An 18613-nucleotide genomic window follows, 5' to 3' on the forward strand; every position below is an offset into this window, starting at 1 on the left:
AAACAGATGGAGAGATATACCATGTTCATGGATTGGAAGAATCAATATTGTGGAAATGACTATACTACCCAAAGCAATCTACAGATTCAATGCAATCCCTATCAAATTACCATGGCATTTCTTACAAAACTAGAACAAAAAATCTTAAAATTTGTATGGAGACACAAAAGACCCCAAATAGCCAAAGCAATCTTGAGAAAAAAAAACGGAGCTGGAGGAATCAGACTCCCTAACTTCAGACTATACTACAAAGCTACAGTAATCAAGACAGTATGGTACTGGCACAAAAACAGAAATATAGATCAATGGAACAGGATAGAAAGCCCAGAAACAACCTAAACATCCATCGACAGATGAATGGATCATGCACCTATGGTCAACCAATCTATGACAAAGGAGGCAAGTATATACAATGGAGAAAAGAGTCTCTTCAATAAGTGGCGCTGAGAAAACTGGACAGCTACATGTAAAAGAATGAAATTAGAACAGTCCCTAACACAATACACAAACATAAACTCAAAATGGATTAAAGACCTAAATGTAAGACCAAACACTATAAAACACTTAGAGGAAAACATAGGAAGAGGACTCTTTGACATAAACCACAGCAAGATCTTTTTTGATCCACCTCCTAGAGTAATGGAAATAAAAACAAAAATAAACAAATGAGACCTAATGAAACTTCTAAGCTTTTGCACAGCAAAGGAAACCATAAACAAGACAAAAAGACAACCCTCAGAATGGGAGAAAGTAATTGCAAACAAATCAATGGACAAAGGATTAATCTCCAAAATATATCAACAGCTCATGCAGCTCAATATTAAAAAAACAAACAACGCAGTCCAAAAATGGGCAGAAGACCTAAATGAACATTTCTCCAAAGAAGACATACAGATGGCAAAGAAGCACATGAAAAGCTGCTCAACATCACTAATTATTAGAGAAATGCAAATCAAAACTACAATGAGGTATCACCTCACACCAGTTAGAATGGGCATCATCAGAAGATCTACAAACAATAAATGCTGGAGAGGGTGTGGAGAAAAGGGAACCCTCTTGCACTGTTGGTAGGAATGTAAATTGATATAGCCACTATGGAGAACAGTATGCAGGTTCCTTAAAAAACTAAAAATAGAATTACCATATGACCCAGCAATCCCACTACTGGGCGTTTACCCAGAGAAAACCATAATTCAAAAAGACACATGCACCCCAAAGTTCACTGCAGCACTATTTACAATCGCCAGGTCAAGGAAGCAACCTAAATGCCCATCGACAGACGAATGGGTAAAGAAGATGTGGTACATATATACAATGGAATATTACTCAGCCACAAAAAGGAACAAAATTGGGTCATTTGTTGAGACGTGGATGCATCTAGAAACTGTCATACAGAGTGAAGTCAGAAAGAGAAAAACAAATATCGTATATTAATGCATACATGTGGAATCTAGAAAAATGGTACAGACAAACCAGTTTACAAGGCAGAAATAGAGACACAGATATAAAGAACAAACATATGGATACCAAGGGAGGAAAGTGGGGGTGGGGGTGGGGGGGTGGGATGAACTGGGAGATTGGGATTGACATGTATACACTGATGTGTATAAAATAGAGAACTAATAAGAACATGCTGTATAGCACAGGAACTCCACTTTGCTGTACAGTAGAAACTAACACAACATTGTAAAACAACTATACCACCCCCCCGCCGAAAAAAAAGAACAGACTCACAGACATAAAGAACAGACTTGTGGTTGCCAAGGAGGAGGGGGGTGGGGGAGGGATGGATTGGGAGTTTGGGATTAGCAGATGCAAACTATTATATATAAAATGGATAAACAACAAGGTCCTACTGTATAGTACCGGGAACTACATTCAATATCCTGAGATAAACCATAATGGAAAAGAATATTAAAAAGAATGTATATATATGTATAACTGAATCACTTTGCTGGACAGCAGAAATTAACACAACATTTTAAATCGACTATACTTCAATTAAAAAAAAAAGTGCAGGCTCTGCGATCAGAATAACCTGACTTCAATCCGACTCCAGGACTTCGAGCATATTATATCAAACATTCTCTAAGCCTCGAGTTTCCTCATCTAGAAAATGGGGGCAACTGCACTCACCTAATAGAGGTCTGTGAGGATTAAATAGGATAATATACATACATCTCTAAGCAGAGTGCCTGGCACAAAATAAATGTGCAATAAAGAGAATAATCATCCGTGATTCAAAATTCTACGCCCTAGTGAAAAGGCTACTTCGGCAGGGGAGGGGAGTGAGGCCATTTCTACCTCTCCCTGTGTCATGTTTATTGAATGGGACTCTTTGACCTCACAGGACTCTGAAGTTTGAGTTCCTTCCACTTATCAAGAAAGACTTGGGAAGCTACAGAAGAAAAAATTCTTGCTGCACACACCCACCCCGGCCAGAGACAAAGCTGCTGATTTCTGCAGCTGAACTGGGAGCTCTAAATCAATAGGACACAACGCAGACACCCCACCCCACCCGATGCCGCCCAGATGGTACTGGGGCCTCTGCAGCCTGCAAGATGATAAATCGCTAATTTAAGCCGGGCTTTCTGCTCTACGCCACGATTATCCCTCTTCCTGTGCATGTTATGATGTCTGGGTAGCCAATTAGATTTCGAGGTCCCAGGACTCCGAGGTTAATGAAATCATGCTTTGCCCTTGCACAGCCCCCGTCCTCTAAAGTTCAGGCATCATCCGCCAGGAAGGGGAGAAGGGAGATCTGAGATCACAGAATCTGAGAAGCATTCTTCCTCCAGTCTCAGCTGTGGGGAAAGGAGCCTAAAATTACGTATGTCTACCTTTTCTCCACCCAAACCTCCACACAGTGGTTTGCCAGTGCCCTCTTGCATAGCTTCAGGGACAGGAAACTCCCTATATTACACAGCAGCCCATACCTTCCTGAAGAGCTCTGTTAGAAACTTTCTTCTAGAAATAATATGAGATGTGCACAAACATATGGGTTCAAGAACATTCACAGACACATTAGACTGGCATGATATGAGAAACGATGTAAGTCCCCCCATATAGAAGACATTCATACAACGCAGCCGTCAAAAATCATGTCTTCAAAGAATGTTTGATAACATGAGAATACACTCATAATGGTATGTGAAAAGGCAGCTTACAAAATATTATATATGATGTGATCATTATTTCAATGTAGTATGATATAGATGTCATTAAAACACACACACACACACACACACACACACACACACACACACACAGAGCGAGAGACACAGAAAGAGATGGGAAGGAAATACACCAAAACGACAAAGCTTTTCTCTTTATGGTAGGATTATGGGTAATGTTTGTCGCTGCCTAATCGTCTCAGTATTTTCTGAAATAACTACAGTGTTACTTGTGGTTATTTACGATACTGTGTTTATTGTAAAAAAAAAAATGTCTAGTATTGAGCTGACAAAGTTTCCCTGTAGCATCCACCCAATAATTCTAGTTCCTCTGGGGCTCGATAAATGTCGATCAAATGAGCGAGAAGCAAGTCTCACTCCTCTTCTAAACAGACATAATAATAGAAAATGTTTATAGAATATTTACCAAGTTCCTGGCTCTGTGCTGAAGTCCTTCACATGAACTTCATGAACTTCTCATAACCACCCTATGAGGGTCTATTGCTACTCCCATTTCACAGATGAGAAAACTGAGGCTCAGAGAGGTTATGCATGTATCTCCCAAGCTCACTCTCTTGGTAAATGTGATCCCAGGTCAGTCTGGCTATGACGTCCAGACTCCCAAGTGCTGTCACCCCACACAGAGGCCTCAGAGGTTTGCAGACAGCAATCTGCCCTCCTCCCCAGCCCTGGTCCTCCCTCCTCTAACTAGACAGCCCCAGCTCTCGCCTCCATTCCCCATGTGTCCCATGGATGGCAGTGGCAGAGTGGACGTGGAGGGGTTTGGGAGTCAGAAAGACCTGGGTGTGCCTCCTTCTGGCTGTGAGAGGCTCCCTCGGAGCCTTCCCGCCCTCACCTCTCATACCCTCGCAGGCCTGTCATGCAGCTTGGAGGAGCCTCTGGCATGTGGCAGGAGCGCGGGACTGACTCCTCTGGATTCTCCCCGGTGTGTCTGTGAGTCACACATGTTCCCCAGGGAATGAACCCAAGACCTGGGAAGCTAGGCCCTGGGGCAGGGCCAGGAGGAGGCTCGGGGACACCATCCAGGGCTGCTGCCCTTCCCACTCGCCTCGCCAGAGCTCATCTGGCCCAGCCTCCTGCCTTCTGCAGGTCCCACAGCGCTCCGGCTTAGAAAGGAACAACCAAGGCCAGGGTTTCTGGGGCCTGTCCCAGGTCACCCAGCTCTCTTCCATCACCCTGAGCTGACCCCTTCCAATCCACCCCAAGCCCACCCACAGCAAATTAATCTTCTTGAACTCCATTCTGCACAGACTGCTCCAAAGTCCTCTTCCCCGTGGCCTGTGACCAAAAGCTCCTTCACTTCCCAGCATGGCTGCCTTACCATGGGCCCCAAGAACCTGTCTAGCACAACTCGAGCCACAGCACGGCCTCTGGCCCCTAACACAGCCACGCTGGGCCGGAGTCCAGGCCCCTCCTCCACCCTCCCTCCCCACCCCCCCTCACCAGAATGACTCCCTCCAATTCCCTGGGGCTGGTCCATGGAGTTCCTCTAATATTTGCACCCTCCCCCAGGAATTCTGGAAGGTCGGTGGGTGCATCACTGGCCCCAGGGCCTGGCCGCAGCTCAACACACAGCAGGCACTGCTGACAACCACGGTGAGGAGGACACCTGTCTGCAAGGCCTTCCCTGCTTTGGTCCTTATGGCCTCTGCAGCCTCACAGCCAGCCCAGCCCCTGGCTCTCTCCATTCTGCCACGGTGAACCTTCCTGGCCTCTGCAGCTCTGCCATGCAATCATCTGCTGAAGCTTTCTTTGCTTGTGCTGTTCCCTCTGCCTGGAATGTTCTACCCCCCTCTCCGTGGAGCCAACTACTGCTCCTCCTTCACGACTCAGCACAGACACCTGCTCTGGCTGGGTCAGGTGCCCCCCTGGCCTCCCTCAGCTCCAGGAAGCTGCAATCGTCCCTGGAGCTGTAACTAACTAGGGGGTCCTGGGGGTACATCAGAGGCCAGAGGCCATGCTGAAGCTTAAGCTGAGAGTCTGGTCAGTGGGAGCTGAGGTTGGACGGGCCTGCCACGGGTCAGCATCAGCAAAGGCTTGTTGAATGAGTAAACATGCAGACGATGCAGGAAACAGGAAAGGACCCAAGGTGGAAAGTGTAGACAGTCAGGTCTCATAGCCACCAGCTCTGCAGGGGTGCCTGTTAATCTCAGCATTTGACACATACTGAAGGCCTACTATGTGCCAGGTGCTGTGCTATGACCTTCACATTCATGATCTCACTTAATGCTCCCAATAATGTATCCTGATCACCCCAAATTTGCAAATGCAGAAATGGGGCTCAGGGGAGTTAAGCTGTTTGCCCAAAGCCACAACACTGGGACATGGTCGAGCGGGGATGGAGACCAGCATGACCTGACCCCCAGCCATGAACCTTCACCACTGCACTGTGTCACCTCACTGGGATCTCTCCTGGCCCAGGAGCCCTGCATCCGCAGACCCCAATCAGGACAAGAGAGGGGAGGGAGACAAGAAGGCAAGGGCTTCACGCTGCGTCCCCAAGAGCAGGACAGGGACTCAGAGCTCTCACCCTGAGCACTTGTCCCAGCAACCCCTGGCACCTCGGTAGTAGACAGAGGGGACACCCAGAACCCTTACTCACCTGTCACGGCCCTGCCCCACACTAGGCTGCCAGGCCCAACCTCCCCTCCCTGCTCTGTGCCGCAGTCACCTGGGACGGGAGGGAACGCACGACGCTCTACCAACGTCATCTTGTCATCTTTAAGATGAAGGTGCCTCTGAGGCAGGTGCTACGATCCACATTTTATAAATAGAGAAACCGCGGTGCAGAGTGGCCATCCACCCTGCTAAGGATCTTAGCAGGTGGCAGAGCTGACATTTGATACAAGAGTCAGAAGAGACGCCGGCCCAGGAAGAGCTCAAGGGGCAGAGAAACGCATAGTCTGAAACAGTCATGAAGAGGCAGGCCGGGCTGGTAAGAGGCAGGGAGGCCCGGCGGGGCTGATGGGGGTGGTGAGAGACACAGCAAGGTGCAAACCTGCCGAAATCAGGGTCAGGGAGAGGTGGAGGCCGGGGACAGGGCAGGCGGACAAGAGACCAGGTGGAGAAGCATTGACTCCAATCTCCTACTGGATTCAGGACAGGCAAACTGGGAAGCCCTGAGGCACGTAGAGGGAAGATGGGGTCACTCATCAGAGATGTGGGGGTCCTTAAGCCCTTCACACTCCACCCTGCCTAGAGGGCCGCCAATGGGCACTCTGAGATGCCAGCCCTGCTCAGGGTACGACTGCACCCAGGAGGAGGGGTTGTTGGGTGTCTGCTCTAAAGACCCAACAAGTCAGCACCCCTGCTGAGCTCACCCTGCAGGGGTAGGGAGTGTCTGCCTGGGGACACACATCCCCAGAACTCCTGCTCACACTTCATGGAACGCTCAGGCACCACAGGCTGTTCGCTCAGAGTGCAATTTCCAGAGGCCCCTCTCATGTACCCAGAAGGATGAGTGGGCTTCTCAGGCGGGTCCGTGGATCAAGGAGAGGGTCAGAGTCGCGGGGGGGAGGAGGGAACGGAGAGTGCTTTGTGTCTGGGATTCTGAGATACCCGTGCTCTGTTTTTTCAGCCCCTCTTCCATGTCAGGCTTCCCGTCACAGGCTCTTCCCTCACCTTTTTACTTAGTTACCCCCTCCTCATCCTTCAGCTCCTCGGAGGCCTTTCCTGAACTTCCAGACCAGGTGAGACCCTACCCACTTTGGGGGCTCCCACAGCTCCCTCATACTCTTCCACGGCCCTCACCACGGCTACAAACTTAAATCCATTGGCTGGCTGGCTGATGAATGTCTATTTCTCCCAGACCTGAGCTCCATGAGGGCAGGGACGGGGGATTTTCTTCCCCACCATCATCTCAGCATCTAGCAGAGCGCATCCATAGGATATATCTTGAATGAGTTAATTCTTTTCATTCCTTCACATAGAGACCCTCCCTGTTCTCAAAGGGCTTAAAAGGCTCAGACACAACGTGTTATTTAATCCTCGCCACAAGCCCAGATGCATTGCTGTTACTTCCACTTTACGGGTGAAGAAATGAACTTCCGAAAGGTGAAGTCACTAGTCCAAATACACAGCAAGTAAGTGGCTTTGAATCAGGATTTGCCCATTGATGCCCGTTGATCTGACTTCAGAGCGCCAGCTCTGCCACTACATCTCCCTGCTTTTCTGCCTCAACGGTCCTCTGGATCTTCCTTTGCAAACCTTCCCCTGCTCCCCAGATAGGTTCAGCTCAGGACTGACAGGCAGAATTCATTCATTCAATCACTCATTCATTCAACCAGTCAACTGAGTAACTTATTGGTGGGGCTGAGCTCTGCATGGGGTGTCAGGGAACCACAGATACACCAGAGGCTTTTCTCCATCCTGGCTCCCCTCCCTGCACTGCTCTTGGGACTTTTCCAGCAGAAGCCAAGCCCCAGGCAGCTGCCCCGTCCCTAGCCTCCCTTTCAGTGGGGAAGGACTAAGTGCAGGGGCCCGTCATTCCCCTCCCCAAGGACGGCAGCCTAAAATACGTGTGCTGAATAATGTGTAGGCTCATCGTCCTTTTGTCTCCATCATTCTCTGAGAATCCTAGGACGAGAGGAGGAACAGGATCCTGCCCCCGCCTTCCATGCAATTCTTTGTCCCCTATCCCAGGCAGCTCTGGAAAAAGTTCTGGACAAGACCAGGGTTCTACTCTGGGTCTGGAGCCAGCTGTGGGACCTCAGGGGGACAGGCCACCTTGCCTCCCTCTGAACTGCAGATTCCTCACCCGTAGAATGGAGGTGACAATGAAGGGGATGCCAATGCCTATCCCACAGGGTTGTAGGTGAGGATTAAATCAGTCGGGCCCAGAGATACAGTGATCACATAGATGGTTGGCCCAGGAAATGTCTTAGCAACACAGGGACCTGAGGGGCCAGCTCTGCTGCTTCCAAGATGCATTTGACAATGTGATTTTGGGAAGCTTGGTTGGAGTACCCTAGCAGGCAGAGCCCAGGGCCTGCCCTGAGTGGACCCTCAGAAGTGAGAGGCCCTCCCCTGGCTCAGTGGTAGTGCGGGAGCTGTGCTCATCAGCCCACCAGCCAGAGGCCCCAGGAAAGAGACCGGAGATGGAACCGAACACACTGACACTCAGCTTTCCCCAGATCAGAGCACTTAGAGCCCCCCTAGAGAGCGCAAGTGCCAGGAACCTGGGACTCCCTGAATCAGAGCTACTCCCAGGCCCACCTTAGGACAAGCGCCCCCTCACTCTCCTCTGTCGTAGGCACTGGATTCTGAAGAATCTGGAAAGTTGCTCATCCGCATCGTACACACAGCTTCCACTTATTGGGTCCAGGCACCACGCCAGCTGCATTATATATGCTCACTCAGTGACACCTCACAAAAACCCTGAGGAAGCTTCTATTATTCCCCCATTCTATAGATGAAGAAACTGAGGCTCAAAGAGACTAAGTGTTTTACCCAAGTCACAGAGCCAGTTCGTGGCTGGGATTAACACTCAGGTTGACCCAAGTCTACATGCCACGCTACTTCCGAAGGTAAAGGGGGGAGCATCCCCGACAAAAATGCAAAGCAAAGCTCAATCCTGCCTGTGCTTGGGGGAATTTTCCCACTGTGGCTCATGATGCGTCACTGAAAGCACAGGACGTTCTTGTGCCCTCCACTCTTCCTGGGGGAGCAAAGTTTCCCCTGGAGTCATCGACGCCAAAGCTCCCTCAACACCCACACACCAACGCAACTCTCCTGTATGCTGCACCCTGCCCGGCAGAGACCCCAGACTCTGGAATTCATACTCCCAACTGAGGAGGTTGGGTCTCTATCCCTCAGACAGGGAAACTGAGGCAGATGGGGCAGATGGTGGGGCAGGGGGAATGGGCCCCCAATGTGATAGGCATCAGCGACTGCACCAAGACCACAGTTCACATCTCCCACCTCAGAATCCACAATCTGCCCTGTGCCTTCTGCCCGGCTTGGTGACACCAGAGCCCAGAGATGTTCAGGGTTGTACTCTTGGTCAACCACCGTGGATGACCCATTTCCAACTAACAGTAAATACCCGGGCATCTTTGTTGTTATAAGGATAGGCGTTTCCTTTCAATTCTTTTTGCCAGTGTCTGCACTGACAGAGCTGGGTCAGGAAGGCTCCTTTTGGACAAGCCAATGATGTTTTAGACTCTCTGAGAAGGTCCCCGCACTGAACGTAGATACCAAGAAGCAAACTTCACTTCCTCAGATGAAAGTACAAACTTCACTCCAGCCCAAACAAATCACTTTTGTCTTTTCCATAAAACAAAAGACTGTTAGAGGAGAGGAGGAGAAGGTGAGAGGGAGCATTTGTGAGGAGGATCTGAGGTCTCTCTGAATCACGTCCAGAGCCATGGACTAGAGGGCCACTGGGGAAGGAAGCAGAGAGCGACTAGCTGGCCCACTGTACCCAGGAACCATGGCTACCCCTTAACAAACGCACACACAGGTGCACAAACACAAGTGTCCAAAGCCACTCTAGATGCTCTCCTCCTCCGAGGGTTTCAGGGGTCTGACAAGAAACAAGTCACACTGTCACGTGCTCCTACAGAGAGAATTACAAACTGACAGTGTGAGACAAGCACACACACCAACACTGGGACCCCAGCAGAAGATCCCCGAGTGTGACTTGGTGAGTGCCACCTCCGCATGATGCGGTCACACAAGCGCTCCTGTGCCCTCACCTGTGCAGTCAGCCCACACACTGCCGTCTCCCCAGAGGCCCACGGCACTTCCGGCATCTCTGCCCACCCCTACCAGGTTTTTGGAGGTCCAAACACACATCTGTACTGTCACAAACAAAATCACGCACTCACAAACTGTGACAGACACACAACTGTCGCCAAACTGTCCCACATAGATTGATAGAGAAATAGGGGATGCCAACAGATGATCAAATGTTATTAGTTAAACGCGGGAGCGCACACACACACACACACACGGGCGCACGCGCACGCGCGCGCGCGCCAGCGTCCCCCTCGAGATGGAAGTGGTCTTTCCGCTGAGGCCCGGGCGCCCCCTTCAGGAAGTGCGGAGGCCCCGGGAGTGCGGGGTCTGAGGTCAGGGTCCCAGGTCCGTAGTCCCCACCCCACCCCGGGGCATAGCCCGACGCACCGGCCCGCAGCGCACTCACCGGACGATGCCGAACATGACGAGCACGTTGCCCAGCAGCCCCACGGCGCACACTGCCGAGTAGAGCGCGGTGATGGCGATAGCCAGGGCGAGGGACGAAGCGCTCCGTGCTGCCGGCGGCCCCGACGCATTGGCCCCCGCGCTGGGGAAGGCGTCCGACGCGTTGGCGAGGAGCAAGGACCGCAGCTCGGCGTCGGGGGAGGGGGCCGGTTCCATGGCGGCCAGGCGGCCGGCGCCGCGTCCCTGCCCGCCGTGCGCCCTGGGCGCAGAGACCCGGTGCGAGCGGCGCGCCAAGGGACGAGGCCGCGGCCCCGACGCCGCCGGCTGCTGCGCCCCGACAGCCCGGCTATCTCCGCGCCCTGTCCGCCCGCCTCGCCGCCCGCACCGGCCCGGCCCCCAGCTCCCGCCCGCTCTCCGAGCCCAGACCGCTCTGAGCCAGGAGCCGCTGCGGGCTCCTCGGACGCGCCCGCCGCGCGCACCACGTGGCCCGGAGGCGGCAGCCAGTCTGCGCCCGCTACCGGGGGCCGGGCATTGCACCACCAACTTGGAGTGGAGCCAGGGAAGCTACCCACTCTCTCCCTAGGGATGTTCTGGCGGCTCGGTTGCGCGCCCACCCCAGCCGGGACTCATTTCTGCATCCTCTGCCGCTTGCGGATTGGAAGGACCTCTATATGAATCCCACCTCCCACTCCTGCACTAACAGAGTGACCTTGAGCAAGTCACTTAACCTCTCTCACCTTCATTTTTCTCTTCTGAAAAATGAGGATAATCGCACCACCTCCTTCAGAGGGTTGTTGGGGAGATTAGTAAGATGATGCGGGTAAAGGACTTAGCTCGGTGCCGGGTACACAGTAAATGCTTCGTAAATAACCATTACTATCCATGGCTTTCTTTTACTCCATTCATTTGCTCAACAGATCTTTTTTGGGTGCCGAATATAAGAACCAGGTACTACTGGGGAGCCACTAGTGCATAAAACCAGATGCGGCCCCTGCCTCCTTACAGCCCAGTGGAGGAGACAGACATCAATCCCAGGACCATACTGATGAAGATACAGTTACACACGGAGGAAAAGTGAAAGAAAGCAAGGCATTCCTGTGGCAGGACCTACAAAACCCAGGGGTCAGGACAGCTTCCCCGAGGAAATGACACCTAAGGTAAGATGTGAAGTGTGAGGAGGGACTGACTTAGGGAAAAACTAGGGAAGAGCATGTCAGACAAAGAAGCCACATGTGCAAAGACCCTGTGGTCAGAGGGATTTAAAGGCCAGGAAGAGGAGAAGGCAGAAAGGGAGTGTGAGGAGAAGGGGATGAGGTGGTGGGCAGGGTCTCAAAGACCACCTTACAGATCACTCTGGCTGCTGTAGGTGCAGATGGAAGGGGGCTATTTCTGACACCTTCTCCCTAACCTGACCAGCCCAGACCCAGAGCCATCCTCCTTCTTGGGACTCCTGTCCTTCCCAGAACATTCTCCCTACTCTTCCAGCACTGTGCTGAGCCCTTTATCCATGCAGCAACACTTTGGCGTAGATTCTATTATTAGTGTCCCCAGTTTACAGACGAGAAGACTAGACTAAATTATCCCATATGGTAATTATTTCTATCCAAGTTTGTTTTCTCCTTCGGAAGACCAGACCTGATTGATCCCTGGACCCAGTGGAAGGCTGGGGTCATAGTGGGTGCTCAGGAAATACTTGTTGGCTGAATAAAAGTCCCAAGGGGAATGGAATGGGACAATATTGGGGCTCCTGGGCTCTGGGGTGACACTCTTGGCCCTGTGAGTGGCTGGGCAAGGACCCCTCATTCACATCACTCTCTGGCTTGAGTCATGTGTCTATGTGCAAGGCCCTTACCCTTTCCCAGAGAGAACAAAGACAGAATTCCCAAGTTCACCCTCTGTCCATTCTCTTTGCCCCTCCCAGCTGCTGTCCAAGCCCCTCTACAAGCTACAGCAGACTCCCCACCCCAAGGCTGTCCCACCCAATCATCTAAGGACTCGTCAGACTGGTGATTTTTGCTCTGTGGTCACATATGCTGCCAGAACTCTCTCCCTTGTCCCAAAGGGGCTGCTATCCACAGAGACTCTTCTGGTGCCAGGGGAGAGACATTGAGACAGGAAGAAGGAGGGCTATTTTACTAGAGTCCTGGCCCCCTCCCAACCCCTCCAACGAGCCAAAGTTTTTCCAACTTCAGGACATTTGCGTATTCTATTTCTTCCACTTGGAAGGCTCGGCCATTACCTCAGGCTAAGTGCTATTCATCCTTCAAGTTTCAGCTTAAATACCACTTCCTCCATGAAAGCTTCACTGACTGCCCCCCCACCCCCCCACACACATGCAGTTAGACCAGGTGTCCTTGTTATTCTCATAGCGTCCCGTACCTCTTCCTTACAGAATTTCCCACATATTTATCTGGGCAATCATTGGATTTGTGTGTATTACGTCTACAATAGGTCTTGTGCACTTCCGTACCTCCACCTTAGTGCTTGATGCGTGGTTGACTAGAAAGCTCAGTTCCGACTTTGGTGAGCTGCCATTCTGATGAGGGAGACACAGCATTTATAGCTTCATATAGGACCTAGGAATTCTTTTAAGCAACTAAAACCCTTTGCATCAACTCTGCAATCACATCTTATTTGGAACTGAAGTGCAGATCTTCCTCGATTACAATGGGGTTACGTTCCAATAAACCTAACGTCAGTTGAAAATATCATGGTAAATCAAAAATGCATTTAATACACCCAACCTAACGAACATCATAGCTTAGCCTACTTAAACATGCTCAGGACACTTCCATTAGCCCACAGTCAGGCAAAACCATCTAACATCAAGCCTGTTTTATAAGCAAGTGTTGACTGTCTCATATAATTTATTGGATACTGTACTGAAAACCAGCATGGTTGTGTGGGTGCGGGATGTTGTAACTGGTTATTTGCTGTTGGGATTGCCTGTCTGACTGGGAGCTGCGGCTCGCTGCCGCTGCCCAGCGTCACAGGAGAGAACCATACCGCATATCACAAGCCTGGAAAGGATCAAAATTCAAAGTATGGTTTCTACTGAACGTGTATCAGCTTTGCACTATTGTAAAGTCAAAAGATCATAAATCGAACCACCGTAAATCGGGGACCATCTATACTAGTTCCCTGCTCCACCCCCCACCCTTGGCTTCTGGCTGTCACCAAGCGAGTCTGCCCTCACCCCTTTGGCGTTGCATTTGGGGCCCTCCCCAGTCTGGTCCTAACCAGGGTTTATTGCCGCCCTCTTCTGACTCCACCCCTAACCCCATCCTAATCGCATACCCCAGCCATACTGGGCTGAAGAGAATTTTTTTTCATTGTATTCCACGATGTTTTTGAGTCCCTCCTGGGTAAGGAAATGCTATGGTGGAAAGCCATAGCTATGGTGGAGGCAAATGACAGAAAAAGAGTTTCCCTTAACTTCTCTGAGCCTTAGTTTTATCATCCATAAAGTAGAGAAGGGCAGGATTTGGGTGAGGATCTGGTGAAACGACAGATGCTCTTCCCACTGAGAAAGGGCTGCATGAGCACGAGTTACGAAACCAGGAGCATGAGTAAGACCATTGCTCTCTTAAAGGAGCTCGCAGTCAAGAAGCTGTGACAGATATGTAAATGACCAAGTAAAGAGCGACGTCATTGCTAAGAAAGCACACGTGCTGTCATGGGCTGTGCCTTTTCAGAGTTTGCTTGCCGAAAGGCAGCAGTCTGCAGCCTGGAAGAGGTTTCTCACCAGAACCCAACCCTGCTGGCACCCTGAGACGTCCAGCCTCCAGAACTGTGAGAAATAAATGTCTGTTGTTGATGAGCCACTCAGTTATGGTACTTTGTTATAGCAGCCCCAGATGGCTAAGGAGCTGAATTCCTCCCCCCACCCGGGACATTGGAAGGACACGTGGGAACTTGAAAGGCATCTAAAGGGGTTTCCCCAATGGCCTCCCAAAATGAATACTTTGAAGAGATCAACCCTTACCCAAATGTGAGTGTTCTAGTCTATTTATCTGTTGTTTTTGTTTGTTTGTTTTTTTGCAGTACGCGGGCCTCTCACTGTTGTGGCCTCTCCCGTTGCGGAGCACAGGCTCCGGACGCGCAGGCTCCGGACGCGCAGGCTCAGCGGCCATGGCTCACGGGCCCAGCCGCTCCGTGGCATGTGGGATCCTTCTGGACCGGGGCACGAACCCACGTCCCCTGCATCGGCAGGCGGACTCTCAACCACTGCGCCACCAGGGAAGCCCCTAGTCTATTTATCTTTAAAAGACAGTCTCATTTCTGTGGTCACAACTCATAAATAATCCTGTTGGCTACCATTTAGAGAGAACTTGCTGTGTGCCACGCACGGGGCCAAGTGTTCTGTGGCTTATCTCATTTAATTCTCGGCAGCTCTACAGGTGTGAGGTCTTTCTACTGTTATTCCGTTTTGCAGAGGTTAGGTTACGTGCCTACGCCACAGCAGGGATGCCAAGCCAGGTCTGTGTGACCCGCCCAAAAGCCACTCCAGACAACCACACTACTACCTCTCAGAGCAGAGCCTAGAAAGTCATCACCCCAAAACACACCAGAACCCATGGCTGCTGTCTCTGTTCAGCAGTTTCCCCGTTGTGGAGGGCGATGAGTCACGTGAACTCAGGAGATTCTTGAGTCCGTCCCTGCTCTTGGTGGAGCAGAGAAGATGCAGCCCTCCATGCCTGGGCTGCCAAACGCTTCCATTTTCCTCGACCCCATCCTTGACTTCAGATTAGAACAAAAACAAAAATGGATGGGGAATCCTGGGCCAACCCAGGGCATCAGAAGGCGTCAGTGGTAGAGAAACAGAAATTTTCTGAAGGAGTCGGAGCAGAAAGGAACTCCCCGGGGAAGCTATTAACAATTTAGTACGTGGGACTGTGGCTCCCACCTGCCAAAGAGACACCGCCTGATGGAAATAGTGTGGCTGCCTCTAAGTGAGTGAGTGAGCGAGCAGCTCCCCTGGGTTGCCTTTAGTCTGGCTCCATCTGCAAGCCCCAGGAGGAGGAAGGACCTTAGCAAGAACCATAAAATAATAACCACTTGCATTTGCAAAGTACTTTTGACTTTCCGGAGCACTTCGAAATTGATGACTTCATATTATCTTGACACCATCCGGATAATGGGAAGGTCAGGTTTCATTATCTTCATTTTATAGCTAGGATGACAGATAGCTAGAGAGCCTGGATGAGATGATTTCATAGCAAGCCAGCGAAGGAAATAGCGTTGGGACCTTCCGTCTAGTTGCCCAAATCAGAAGCCTGAGGGTCACTCTTGACCCCTCTCTCTTCCCTCCTCCAAACCCCCACCTCTAGGTGATCACCAAGTCCTGTGCATTCTTCCTAATAACCCGTGAATCCTGCCATTGTTCTTTGTTTTTACTGCTGTCTGCCTAGTCTATGCATCATCATTTCTTGCTGAAATTATTGAAATAGACTCCGAAATTGAGCCCCTGCTTCCAGGCTCGCTGCCTGCAAGCAGAAACGTGGCTGCAGGATTCTCCACACGTGCTCCTCTCTCTGCCTTGCTAGCCTCTTGTACCACCTTCCCCTTCACACGCTATGTTCCAGCCAAAATAAACTCCTTATGGTTCTCCAGATAACCTGCTTCTCTCACATCTGAGTTCATCTAAGTAGTTAAGAGTGGGGCTTTGGCATCAGACTGGTTGGATTGAAAATCCCAGCTCAGCAACTCACTAGTTGCACGTCCTTGGGCAAGTTCCTTAACTTCTTCTGAAAGTTTCATGCAGTGGGAACAGCAAAAGCACCTGCTTCGTGGAACCTGGCATGTAGGCAGTGCTCAATATGTTAGCTATCACTGTGATGATGGCGTCTCTGCCTGGAATACTCTGCCTCAGGCTCCCAAGCCCCTTTGTCACCGAACCTACTCCTACACCCCCGCCCCGTCTCAACTGAGATGTTGCTTTCTTCCCTCCTCCCTCAGATTAATTTCTATCACATATCGTCCGCTCTCTTGGGGCTCATCTTCCTCCCAGAAGCATAGTCAGGTCCTGAGTTCCTAGAAAACTATTCCACCCGGATGTTGCCGGGAGGCCTGGGTCTGTCAGGAAGAGGAGGGAATGGAGCTGGAGAGAGAGGGTGACCAAGGCAGGAGACAGTTTGATTCTTTGAGAAGGGAAGGACAGAGGAGGTCGTAGGTTCCTTGAGTGAAGTTTTTAATGGTTAGTGAGAGCCTGGAAGTTTTCTTTTTCTTTTTATTTTTGGCCGCGCTGCGGCTTCATGGGGATCTTAGTTCCCCAGCCAGGGATTGAACTCAGGCCCCTGGCAGTGGAAGTGCAGAGTCCTAACCACTGGACCACCAGGGAATTCCCATGGGCCTGGAAATTTTGCAATAAGTTCAGGGTCAAGAGAGCAGAGATAGAGTCTCTCGCTTCTGAAGGGACCCCTGGGGCTTGGACAGCACCTCAGAAGGAACCTGAATGGACCAAATGCCAAAGGCTTTGCCCCATGTTTCCTAGATCAGGCAAACCTCAGGCAGAAGGACTAGATGACCCCCTGGCCTGCCCTCCAGTGACTGACACTGGATTTTCCCACAAGCCTAGTGGATGGGGGCAGAAGTAGAGTTCATTTTTTTTAGTTGTTTTTTTTGCATCTGAGTGTCATGGAAGAAATGCATATGCCTGTTAGAGGAACCATGAGGCCCAGACCAGGCATCAACAAAAGACAGATGAAAATTACCCTCTTCAGAAGAAGAAAGGTGACCTGGAGAAACTGAAGCTGCAAACTCTCCCTCCTCCTCCTTGTGCCTGGGATTAACCCCCTGTCCAGACACTGTCAAGTCTGCCCAGGAGCCACGTCCTCCCTTTATTTCCTGCAACCGTAACCTGATCAGGAGGTAGGGGTATTCCCTTGATCTGGGGTAAGGGAGCCCTTTCCCTGCCTCAGGGGATGAATTGGCCGAAATGAATCATGGTAATCTGTGGTAGATTGCAAAACGGTCACAATGCTTCACTACTCTCTGCATCTGTGCAGCTCTCCCCCTCAAGCAATGGAATCTATTTCACCACCTGTGTACCCGGCCCAGCTTGTGACTTGCTTTGCCCATAAGAATACGATGGAAATGACAGTGTACCGGTCCAGAGTCCAGGCCACAGGAGGCCTTGCCCTCTTCCACCGAATCTCTTGGAACCCTACCACTGCCATGGAAACAAGCTTGGGCTAACCTGCTGGATGAGACGCCTAGTCACGCCATCACCCCAGTTGGCAACCAGCCAACAGCAGACATGTGAGGAAGTCAGGCCGTCCTAGACCAGGCAACTCCCAGCCGACCCAACAGCTGACCACAGGCACAGGAGGAGGCCCAGCCAAGATCAGCCAGGCCTGGCTCAGATCAGCAGAACGATTCAGTGATCCACAGACTCATGGCAATAATGAATGCTTATTTCCGGTCCCTAGGTTTTGGTGTGATCTGTTAAGCAGGAGTCATCATGATACATAACTTCCTACATCAGTGATTGGTCTGGGGACGGATATGTAACCAATGAGATGTATAGAGAAGTCTGCTTGACATCATTTTTTCCAGAATAAAAAGTAAAGCCGCATCAGAAGAAAACTGTTTACCCAAACCCCCTGGGATGCTGGTATGATGCCTGGAGCTATAGCAGCCATCCTGCAATTACAAATCAATAAGCATAAGAATGAAAAACCAGTAGGTGAGGTTGTCAGGAGAAAGACAGAATAAGCCTGGGTATTTGGTGATGTTGTTGAACTCTAAGTGTCCCGGCTCTGGATTTCAAGACCTTTTGTTTAAGCCACTCCTAGTCATGGTTTTTTGGTTACTTGTAGCTTAAAGTATTCCTAAAGGAGGTACCAGTGTGTGGGTAACATCCAAGAAGAATGACACAAGAATAAGTAGACATGGTTTATTGGCATGACTACAACTTTGGAGACTGGGAGGTGGAACTGTCTAAGAGTATAGGTTTGAAAACTGGGTTGGCCACATGCTAGTTATGTGATTCTGGATAAGTTTCTCAACTTCACAAAGCCTCACTTTCCTCATCTATTAAGAGAAAATGATAATAATACATATTTGATAGGATTATGAAGGAGATAAATGAGGTAATACAAACACAGAGCTTGTTGCAGTGCCTGACACATTCAATAAGCTCTTTTTTAAAATTTATTTTATTTTATTTTATTTATTTATTTTTGGCTGCATTGGGTCTTAGTTGCTGTGCATGGGCTTTCTCTAGTTTCAGTGAGCGGGGTCTACTCTTCGTTGCAGTGCACGGGTTTCTCACT

General features: G+C 50.4%; 1 protein-coding gene across 1 annotated transcript in view; it reads right to left on the reverse strand.

Moving 5' to 3' along the window:
* OPRD1 (opioid receptor delta 1) overlaps window positions 1-10553 on the reverse strand; it is a 36189-nt gene extending 25636 nt beyond the window's left edge. Inside the window, exon 1 of the mRNA XM_030865523.2 lies at window positions 10339-10553. Within this exon, the coding sequence (XP_030721383.2) occupies window positions 10339-10553 (215 nt within the window). The remainder of the gene's footprint in view (window positions 1-10338) is intronic.
* Window positions 10554-18613: the final 8060 nt, after the last annotated feature.

This window comes from Globicephala melas, chromosome 1 (assembly GCF_963455315.2).
Source record: "Globicephala melas chromosome 1, mGloMel1.2, whole genome shotgun sequence".
In the NCBI taxonomy this organism is placed as follows: Eukaryota; Metazoa; Chordata; class Mammalia; order Artiodactyla; family Delphinidae; genus Globicephala; species Globicephala melas.